General features: G+C 35.1%; 1 protein-coding gene across 2 annotated transcripts; it reads right to left on the reverse strand.

The window, feature by feature from the left end:
- Positions 1-2,266: 2,266 nt before the first annotated feature.
- On the reverse strand, positions 2,267-7,406 carry LOC132758230 (uncharacterized). Of its 2 annotated transcripts, XR_009629551.1 has the most exons (4): positions 5,491-7,406; positions 5,147-5,263; positions 4,755-4,857; positions 2,267-4,322 (listed from the first exon to the last, which is right to left on the reverse strand). XR_009629551.1 is itself a non-coding variant. In XM_060749784.1 (2 exons), exon 1 carries the CDS (start codon positions 6,577-6,579, stop codon positions 5,728-5,730), a length of 852 nt encoding a protein of 283 aa, XP_060605767.1. In that variant the 5' UTR covers positions 6,580-7,406; the 3' UTR covers positions 5,033-5,263; positions 5,491-5,727. The 2 variants fall into 2 exon arrangements, 1 of the variants encoding a protein (XP_060605767.1); XM_060749784.1 differs by lacking the exons at positions 2,267-4,322; positions 4,755-4,857 and having other exon boundaries at positions 5,033-5,263.
- Positions 7,407-11,681: the final 4,275 nt, after the last annotated feature.

Raw genomic sequence — 11,681 nt, forward strand, 5'->3', positions numbered from 1 at the left:
TAGTCGAATGTTGATAAAACTTAGATACCATTTTTGTCTAGACAATATCTAGGCCAAGTTCAAATGTGGGTCATGTTGGAATAAAACTAAGGCAGAAGGTCAAATATTGGCAAAATCTTGTTATCACTTTAGTAGCCACAACAATAGTCCAATCTTGGTGAGGTTTGGTCACAATTTTGTCATGTCAATATCTAGAAAAAGTTTAAATATGGATCTTGTTTGTTATAAATCTAGGTCACCTTGGCAAATATTAGACATAGCGTGTCTGCATGCAAAAAGTCGCAATTCTGGTCTAATCTGGGTGAATCAAGGTCACAATTTTCCTCATGTCAAAATCTATATGAGATTTCAATCTTGGTCACATGAGGTCAAAAGCCAGGTCCCCATGTCAAATATAAGAAAATCTTTGTGAATGATGTTCTCAGGGGAGTAGCCCAGGACCCTCGGGGTCCTCTTGCAGTTATTTTTTGTCCAAGTTTAGAGTAATTACAAATATTTGATTTTTTTTTCATGAAAATAATAAAGATTAATGATTGATTATGAGCTTTCTCTCTTTCTTATCCTGTAAAGGTTTTCTTCAAAAATGGCAATGTCCATCCACAATTGATGTGAATCTCTGAATAGAAAAGATGTTCATCTGAAACATGGTTTGCAACGTGTCATTGTGAAACCAGATTAAAGACTTGCATGGATCTTTATGCACACAGTGCCATGAAGATAATTAAAGTCTGAAAATTCTAAATTTAATTTAGTATTTCTCCTTTTGAAAGTACAATGCATCAAAAACATTTAAGTTAAATCAATGCGTACTACAGCAAAATTATGGTCAACAGATACAAAAATTGAAATATTTATTCCTTTTTGGGCAACAAGGTATCCATGTTTATCGCGAAGCAAGGAAGAAAATTGAAATGGGCCAATAAATAATTGATGAGTAGAGCCCAAAAACTTGCACTATGTGTGTATATGGGCAAACCCATTATAGGGCAGTAAATCAATGTCATTGTTAATGCTTCAAACAAAGCCCTGTAAAATAATTCTACTTACGCTGCAAGATCAAGGATGTATTAATCAAGAGTTTGTACGAAATTGACATTCAAGTTTTTAATGACCAGCAATAAGAAACATGAAAGAAAAATGAAACCACTAGGGTTCTCACAATCCAAATTTCTGAGGTCACTGTGACCTTGACCCGGCATGACCTATTGTCCAACTTTAGCTGGATTGCATTGAGAACTTCTGACCAGGTTTTGTGAAAATTAAAGCAAACTGTTCACTAAAGAAACAAAAGACGGGCTTATAGTCGGACAAACAAAAGATTAAATGGTATAACAAAAGCTCTTTTTTCACCTATGGTGCATGCGAGCTAATAAGTCAAGACATTGTTCATGTAAACAGCCAATGTTTTATTCATTTGTCATTTATATATAGATTCCAATTGTTGTAAACAATGTGTACTCAAATACATAAACTAACATAAGTCTGGTAAAAGTTTCACAACTGTGGGAAAAATTTTTATCAAACACATCAGAAAATATCGCCATTCAATCAAAAGTCATTAATTATGCCCCCATTTTGAAAAAAAGGGGGTATATTGCTTTGCACTTGTCGGTCCGTCGGTCCGTAGACCAAATGGTTTCCGAGTGATAACTAAAGAACCCTTAGGCCTAGGAACTTCAAACTTGGTATGGTGATTGGTCATGACCAGTAGATGACCCCTATTGATTTTGGGGTCAAGGGGTCAAAGGTCAAGGTCACATTGACCTTGAAAGCAAAAACGGTTTCCGATCAATAACTAAAGAACCTTAAGGCCTAGGAACTTCAAACTTGGTATTGTGATTGGTCATGACCAGTAGATGACCCCTATTGATTTTGGGGTCAAGGGGTCAAAGGTCAAGGTCACATTGACCTTGAAAGCAAAAACGGTTTCCGATCAATAACTAAAGAACCTTAAGGCCTAGGAACTTCAAACTTGGTATGGTGATTGGTCATGACCAGTAGATGACCCCTATTGATTTTGGGGTCAAGGGGTCAAAGGTCAAGGTCACATTGACCTTGAAAGCAAAAACGGTTTCCGATCAATAACTAAAGAACCTTAAGGCCTAGGAACTTCAAACTTGGTATGGTGATTAGTCATGACCAGTAGATGACCCCTATTGATTTTGGGGTCAAGGGGTCAAAGGTCAAGGTCACATTGACCTTAAAAGCAAAAACGGTTTCCGATCAATAACTAAAGAACCTTAAGGCCTAGGAACTTCAAACTTGGTATGGTGATTAGTCATGACCAGTAGATGACCCCTATTGATTTTGGGGTCAAGGGGTCAAAGGTCAAGGTCACATTGACCTTAAAAGCAAAAACGGTTTCCGATCAATAACTAAAGAACCTTAAGGCCTATGAACTTCAAACTTGGTATGGTGATTGGTCATGATAAGTAGATGACCCCTATTGATTTTGGGGTCAAGGGGTCAAAGGTCAAGGTCACATTGACCTTAAAAGCAAAAACGGTTTCTGATCAATAACTAAAGAACCTTAAGGCCTAGGAACTTCAAACTTGGTATGGTGATTGGTCATGATCAGTAGATGACCCCTATTGATTTTGGGGTCAAGGGGTCAAAGGTCAAGGTCACATTGACCTTGTAGGTAAAAACGGTTTCTGATCAATTTACTAAAAACACCTAGGCCTAGGAACTTCAAACTTTGTATGATGATTGGTCGTGACCAGCAGATGACCCCTATTGAGTTTTGGGTCAAGGGGTCAAAGGTCAAGGTCATGACCAGTAGATACTTTATAACCCTTATTAATTGTTTGATCACTGGGTCAGAAGTCATGCATAATAACCTTATCACATGACTATTTGGCTGCTGATAGGGGGCATACATGTTTTACAAACATATCTTGTTATTTCTGTAAGAGCACAAAATAAATCAGTCGCAAAGTCGACCGTTTTCGGCCTTTGTAATTGGTCAATTGGTAAACCACACACCTCTTCTAGAATTGGCAAGAATTCGTCTTTGCATCCAAATTTGGGCTTGGCTTTTGCATAGTCATTTTGTATACGAGTTATCACTTCAACATTGCATGGTTACCGGAAGCGAATGATCGAACGAATGAAACACTTCTGGCTGGTGATACAAAACATCAGGAATACCACTTTGGGCCTCAGAATTCTTTGACGTCTAATTCCATGTAGGTATGCCATTTCCAAAGGGTTTAAGTTTGTCATTTCCATTTAGATGTATAGCATAATTTGGTCCTCTATTGGTGTACGTTCTGCGCCGTGACAGTGACGAGCTCTCAAATTCACATCTTCGGGGTCACTAATTCTCATCTTGTGTCACATGTACAGTTGTTGAAGATTTGATCAGTTTCCAGACTGTCCTGTATACACATTCACCGAAACCCTTTCATGATCAAAGCACTTATTACATCTGGTAACAAAATCTGCATATTCCGCCTTTGGAGTCGTAAACGTTTTAGGATTTGTTACAACTGACGAAGACTCACTATGGTATTATGTGAAAATAGCAGAAAGCCACATATTTCTTTAATTGTATAACCTTTTCCGTAGTTAATCGCAACATCACTTTCATCGTTTGAAAGCCCATTCGATTGGAAGACGTATCAGGCATAACCATATCTGAAATACATATACATATAACTTAGGTAATAAAAAATAACGTATGCCGAAAGCACTGATTGGGTGCAAGTTGTTGCAAGATCGAGAATAGTAAAGGTGTTCCAAGCTGATGTCATTACTCCATTCAACGCAGAATAAGTCCCATTTTTCTATATACAATATGAAAGTAATGCCCCAAGACTCTTGACAAGAACCGATTGATGCTCCCCGAGTAGGTTTTAAACACAGAAAAATATACCTCTTAAAGTGTCAGAGTAATGTTCCTGATAAAGTTCAAAGTGTAAAAATGAACAAAGGACAATAACTCCAAAATTAAGCAAGACAGAGTTAAGGTTCCTTTGTGCTGCACTTCTTTTTAATGAGATCAATCTACCTACAAACCTCTTATGGTTTCAGAGCTATGTCACAAAGTTCAAAGTAAAAAGAATTCACCAAAGGGCAATAACTCCAAAATTAGGCAAGGCAGAGTTAGTTATGGCTCTTTGAATTGCATTCGGTACTTTTTTGAATCTGTCCCCGAGGAACATCTTCCAGCCTTTCCACATCCATTCACCATAAGTAACGGGAACGTTACTGTGTGCTGACTTTTGTACTACTTCCGTCACGTGTTGGAGAGTATCACAATTTGAACGCCGATACAACTTCTTTAATTTATCGTTCCAAATCCGGCGTCGATCAAGCACCTGTATTTATAAAGTTAAAATGAAAAACAAATATATGTGTGAGGTAAAGCTCATATTCTTGAGAACTTTACCTATGACTTAATAATATTAATGAGGATAAAGATTTGATCAGCAGTGAATTTGTCATTCATTCGCATCATTTCACCGACACCGTCAAATAGCTTATGCCGTAAAAATATTTTACAGAAATTGAACCTTTTCCCGTCAATTTTATATAAGAGCCTGAACTCGTGATTTGCATGTCCTTATCAATTATTTTTCATATTTATTTACATGAATTTACAGGCAGAGATTAAGAAAACATGTTTAAAAAATCAAGTTCTCGTCCTCATTGGGGCTTAATATAGTATATTTACATCGGCGTAACTAATATCTTTTCTAAATAATTAACGAAATTCTTGTTAACCATTTAATAGAACAATTCAAAATTACCTTGTGTGTCCTGGTAACTGCATCATGTATTTAATATTTCTATGCGATCCAATCATCGTACGCCATGACAGGTAGGCTAGTACGAATCTATTCTTATTCTGACCTTAGGAAAAGATTTACCTTCATGTATTTATAAGAATTGAGAAAATCAAATAAAATAAAATTAAAAAAAAATAATCAAAAATGTAAAATTACATCATGTTATTCTAATATCCTATAGTAAACTGATTAACTCTATTATTTCTCAATACATGTATATCTACATTTTAGAGAAAAAAAGAATACTAAAAAGTTCAATTTAAAGGTACTATTTGACGCCGGCACTTTGTATGGCATAGTTCAAACTGACACAGTTATAAGTTAAAAGTGAACTCGAGATGTGAAATAACTACCAAAACAATTATCTGCGTGAATCCCACAATCACTCTCTCCGGTACCAAACGTGTTGAAGGCATGGTCTATCATTGAGATGACCGAGTCTGGTCCATGTACAAGTGTGCCATCTGGACCTAAAACAAAAAGAAAAATGACACATAAACTTGATATTTGAAATAATATGTTGTAATTTAGAAGACACGATGAGATTCAATCCTATTTTATTTGAAATGTTGCTGAAACAGATACTGAATGCATTACAGTTACATAAAACTTACTGTATGCTACTCATGCACATACTGGATAATAATTTATCTAGTATTTTTTCATTATACAAAAATGCCGAAACTGTTTTAATTACCAATGGTTTGGTCCTCGTCTATGAGATAATTGTATTGTTTGTAGCCATCGGCTCGGAAACCAAATATCAGAAGATACAGAAAGAAACATTTACTGCATAGAAAAAATATTTAAAGTATTTATTTTGAAAAGGGAAAGAAAATTTATTTTCTAAAAACTATGGTATTAACACGTAATTTTCTCGTTTATAGTAATTGTAAAATAAACGAAAAAGTATATATACATGAAAAATAAATAATTAGCATAAGTAGATTGAAAGTCCTACCTGCACTTTTCTCGGCTGAATGAAAAATGTGGGTCCCTTTTCTTGCGCATGGTGTGGCAACTTAACATACTGACTGAAGTCAAATGTATAATGTACGTCATTTGTAGAAAAGTTATCCCCAGCAGCCTGGTTGTGTTGTTCCCGGTTTACAAACATTGCTTTTGATTTTTCTACAAGTTCCATGTATAGGTCACGTTCCTTTCTTGCCTGCAGCACATGTTGATGGTATTTCAAGGTTGCCTCTATCTTGTCGTTTTCACTCTGGGCAAGCTTAATATCCTGTTTACAGTCCTCACAGGCTTTACACACATCCTCTTTCGGCGAGGCTATTTTTATATGGGGCACACAATTTTTCCAGATATCTTTAAATGTTGATAAACCAACATACCGCTTCCCAACTTCCGTACAGCGTGTAACGTAGTCACTGTGTACTGAATGTTTTGTATCAGACGACGGTAAATATATAGGAGCCTCATCATCCCTCCCCCTTAGTGCTGCAGGCTGAGGCAATCCCTCCTCATTGGCGTAACTCAGTATATACTGAACTGCATCTTTAATAACGTCTGGAGGAAATGCATTTGGAGCTCGTCTTCCTGTATGACCGTGAACACGTGGTTGAGCACCGTGTTCTTCCATATGGTGTTTGATATTTCTCAGTTGCCTGTCTTTTATATCAAAGACAACCAGAAAGGTTTCAAGGCACACTTTTTCTCCATCAAAAAAATATTCATAACGGGAGCGTTTGCGATCTTCTTTACATCTTATGTCAGAGCTTATCTTTTTAAGAGTGCCCATTATTAGCATTTCCTTCTCATTTTTTGTCATTTCCCTAAGATTAAGAATATTTGCTTCGATCTGAGGAAAGGATAAGTTACTGAAGCAGTTTTTTGAACATTTACAGCCACTGTCATAAATGAGTTTCAAATTATCAATGTCGCTCTGCGGATCCGATCATCTCTATTTTGGTTAATGTCAGCATTACCTTGATTGTCTGCATTAACAGGATCCAAAACAAGACTAGCTGTAAAATATCTGTTGAGACGTGACTCAATGGATATATCTGGTGCCTCTATAACTTCATTTTCACTTTCATTTCTAATGGCTACTGAAGACTACGTGTCTGCCTGATGCGATAAACCGAAACATGACAGAAGATCATCCAGCTCCTGTAAAAAGATGCAGAAATAGCTATTTAAAGTCTCATTAAGTAATATTAATAAGAAGTTATCTTTAAAAAAATTGTAAGGAAAAAAAAACATGACAATCGCGAGAATCGAACCCCTGACTATCGGGTTGGCAGTCCGCGACTCTAACCACTCGACTACGCAGTCTATCTCGATTAGTGTGTAAAATAAATTACCAATATTTTTATATGGCAAAAATTTATCACTACAGTTTCTGCCCGCTTAATTTTATTCTGCAACTTTTCTTCTTTAAGGGACGGGGGGCGAGGTGATGGGAGAGAAAAAAGTTATAATAGCTTTAAACTAATGAAAACATTACAATTCTATCTTTTTCATTAAGTTTAAGGCCTTTTTAAGAATATTTTTTTTAACGAAAATGGCTCATACTTGTCGGTTTGTTTGCAGATTATTTGTACGCCTACGGAATTATAGCCTGTAGCCGTTGCCAAATTAGTTAAAGTTTGTTAGTACAATGTCAATTAATAACTTTATTAATAAGATAAGAAAATGTTAAGTTGAAGGTGTCTTTTGATTTAAGACAAGATATACCATCACTCATGAGCTTTTGTAATTTTGTGAACAAGCTTTTATTTAATTCTGTTCAAATGGGCATTTTTCAGTTAAAATCCATGTCACGGTTATGGGTCTTTGTAAGGAATTTTAATTTCAAGACATGAATTAAGTTTTGTTTCATTTAATACACAATTTTAACCATACATTGTTGTATGTTGAAAATGATCATAAATAAGTCAAAATCCATGCAATGATTGTGGACCTTAATTAGAGAACTTCATGCATAATCCTTAAGAAAAAAAAAGTTCACAAACTTTTAACAAAGGGCCATTATTTAGTAAAATCGATGATAAAATTATAAGCCTAGTCTTTGACAGTGACCTCCACACATGCTTATAACATAACTTATTACCAAATATATTTATTGGTACGTACGTACGTACGTACATACGTACATACATACATACATACATACATACATACATACATATTTTCTACTGTAATACACATGCGGATATATACGGACAGGATTCATACAAACAAAATTATAAAAAGGAAACGTTAAGATTTGTTAAAACATTTCTTTGTTTGCTTTCAGAAAAAGTAAAAAGTCGAGAGTTGCCCCGCCCGGCGATGACTCTTGTTTTAATTTGTCCTAAATGGTCCATAATTTTATTTATAGATCGATTTGATTCATAAATCTGAATTTGACATATAATTGACCCTGTTCACTCAGCTTGTGGTCATGTTTTGTTTTCCTTTCGATATATATTTGCGTAAGAAGCAGCCTTAAAGTTAGCAGTCGAGCTGTCCAGTGGCTAAGCAAGGAGGGAATACATATCATATAGCCACAAAATAGTTTAAGAATAATGTTATGTATCAAAAATGCCTTTCTCATACTATGAAGAGATATGGTTCATCGGTTTCAAAGGAAAACAACACATAGCAGACTAACGTTAACTACCTGGCAGTCTAAGTACTAGAGGTGTTCTGTTGTGTGCGACTGGTGCTTCGGGTGGCTGCAGGGCGCCACAATATTGTTATTTCTGGAGCAACATGAGGGGCTGTCTGCACTGTAAAGTTTCTAGTGACTTCCGATGACATTTGTGCAGAGCGTTTTTATTTTCCAAAAGGCGACCTACATTAAATTCAATTTAAAAACTAACATGTGACTTTTACCACCATTTGACATTGACAGTCTTTTCGTGTGACAGATGTGTAAGACATGGTGTTTTCCTTTGTTATTTTATCCTCCAGAAGGGGCATATAGTTTTTGACCTTTCAATCCGTCAGTGCTATAAATTATAAATAAAAAACTGTTTGCAAACCAAGCACATTCAAAGCTCGGGGAAACTTTGATAGTTTCAGGTGTCTAAAGGGTAAATATGCAACAGTGAAAGCATTCATCGTAAGAAATGAACTGTCTTTGTTTAGTAAAAAAAGTTTTGCAAATAATTTCGTCTTATTACGGTGACTTTATAAACAAAGCTATATATGTATACTAAATGCTAATTTAAAATGTTTTATTGTGGACATGCAGAAGTCGTTCCTACCATTTCCTGTTACGTGTCTTTTTTTCCCCATATTAAATTATTGGGCCTTCCAAACATAAAGAAATACCTTAGAATGTCATAATTAGATTTTCAGCTGAGCAATACGTTGGCTGGACAGGTTTGACAAATTAAGCGTTCAGTTAAGCTCTGGTATACCTCTAGGTAAAATCTACAAGACTTAGGTTGCTTTGAAATGCTTACAAACTATAATCTTTATTTGATTGACTTATGTATTAATAAAAAGTAAGTTTAGTATGTCAAGGGAAACAAAATTGGTTATTCTTCACATTAAAAGATAACTCTAGTCTGTAACATATTATCACCATAAAAAGTTTGAAAACAATATCTTTCCGTTTTAATTAAATACCTCTACAAATGTGACAAATTGACATTAGATATGTTTCGATATTCTTAATCTATCGTTACCTTACAAACTATCAGATATATGTACATAAATGAAATAATTTTAGGGAAATTAACACATTTCGATTCCATAACATTTTAACGATGGAAAATTGACCACAAAAGCTCATCTTGTTACGTGGCAGGTGAGCTAACACATTATGAAATTTGACCTTGATATCGGTATGACCTTGAAAGGTAAACATATTAGTGATGATATTACATAACTTTGTTTTATTGAATTTTGTATTATTTTCAATACTTACCTCAATAAACACGTTTGGCAAAACCTCCATATGGAATTTTTTTAATATGACATTTTACTGGCAATTAAATTCTTTATAATGAAACATAGATATGCTTTGTTAAGTACTTCATTGGTTACTATTGCCAGTCGCAATACAACTAGTATATTAATTACTTTGATTTTACTTTTAATAATATCATATATATTGATAATTATGCATTCTTTTTTCTGAAGTAAATACTAAGGTTAATTAAGATTCCTAAAAATGCTGTGTTTGGTAAGTGTTTATCCCGTTATTGCATGCTTACAATCATTTTAAACCATTTTTTAGGGAGGGGGCCCACACAAATTTTAAGGTAATTTAAGAACACTGTTAAGTCTGGATGAACAAATAAATTGGAGTAACATAGTTATTTTGTCGTTTTAGCATTTTTATGCCCCCGAAGGTCGGCATATAGTAATCGCACTGTCCCTCTGTCCGCCCTTCCAAACGTTTGTCCGATAATCATGTCCGCGCTTTGTGGGGCGATTTCAGTGAAACTTCACAGAATTGTTTGTCACCAAGTCTAGTTGTGCATACTTTATTGATTTTCCTCTTGAATCTTTTTTTTGCACAGAAATGGCCCCTTTCTGGTCATTTTTCGAGTAAAATAAGCTTGTCTGTGCTTTATCAAGAAAACTGATGGGTGATTCCAGTGACACTTCACAGGAATGTTTGTCACTATGCCTAATTGTGCATATAATCTAGATTTTCAGCTTGATTCTTTTTTGGGACAGTGATAGCCCCTCAACGCCATTTGTCGAGTGAAATAAGCTTGTCAGCGCTTCATCAAATAAACTGATGGGTGATTTTAGTGAAACTTCAGAGGATTGTTTGTCACTATGTCTAGTTTTACATATAGTATCTTGATTTTCCGCTTGAATCTATTTTGGGACAGTTATAGCCCCTTAGTGTTCATTTTTTGAGTAAAATAAGCTTGTCCGCGCTTCATCACCAAAACAGAGGTGGGGGGGGGGGTTATTCACAGAATTGTTTGCCACCAAGCCTAGTTGTGAATAGTTCCTGATTTCAGTAAATTAACTTTGCCACTTGGAAAATTTCAGTGAGCATTTATAAAATTGTTTGCATGCCAAGTCTAGTTGTGCATTGTGCCATGATTTTGTACATGATTTTTTTTTTCGCACAGTTATGGGCCCTTAATGATGATTTTAAGTAAAAATTGTTTAGACTATTATAGGAATGATATTTATCAAAGGAGGTCGGCCATATATAACCAGTATTTTGGCATATATTGAAGATTTTATGCCAGAGCTTCCTATCGGGGGCATAAGTCACATCAGTGACAGCTCCTGTTTAAGAATTTGTTTCCGTGGATTAAAATGCAAAATGAGGTAGGGAATGGCAACCGTAAATCACTGACAATGAAATAAGCTATCATGAAAAGCCAAATGAGTGAGAATCTAACAAAGCGTGTACTACGACATGTACCTACTTAGACTGATACTTGCTGGGCTGCTACAACCACCGCCGCCAGCAACGCCACTTCTACAACTCCTATTACAACTTATTGTAATACTACTACTAATGATGATGATAAAAATTATAACATCATACCAATACTGTTAGAACTTTCTCCATGACTTCAACAAATACGCTGCCTGCTGAAGTCTTGAATATCACAATTTTATTAAAACTTATTTAACGAAATAATAAGCCACCGTATGCAAAATGGAAGACTATCTAAAAATTTAAAACGAAAAGCGGAATACACTTTAGGCATTGCGCAAACTTTTTTTCATCAAATTAAATGTATTATGGTAATGCATCAAAAGTTCATGCGAAAAGGTGAAATGAATTAGGTATTGCGTCATAATCTTTTTCGAGAAAGTGAAATGCATCATGTATTGCCCCTTCATTTTTTTCGAAAAACACCTTTTATTAATTTTTCACCAAAATATTAATCGTTATGTGTAATGTTTCTGTTTTTGCAAGAAAAAAATTGGCCAATTAACTCAAATCTTCTCGTT

Source organism: Ruditapes philippinarum, unplaced genomic scaffold (assembly GCF_026571515.1).
Source record: "Ruditapes philippinarum isolate M1 unplaced genomic scaffold, ASM2657151v2 ctg4523_1_1_1_1, whole genome shotgun sequence".
Classification (NCBI taxonomy): Eukaryota; Metazoa; Mollusca; class Bivalvia; order Venerida; family Veneridae; genus Ruditapes; species Ruditapes philippinarum.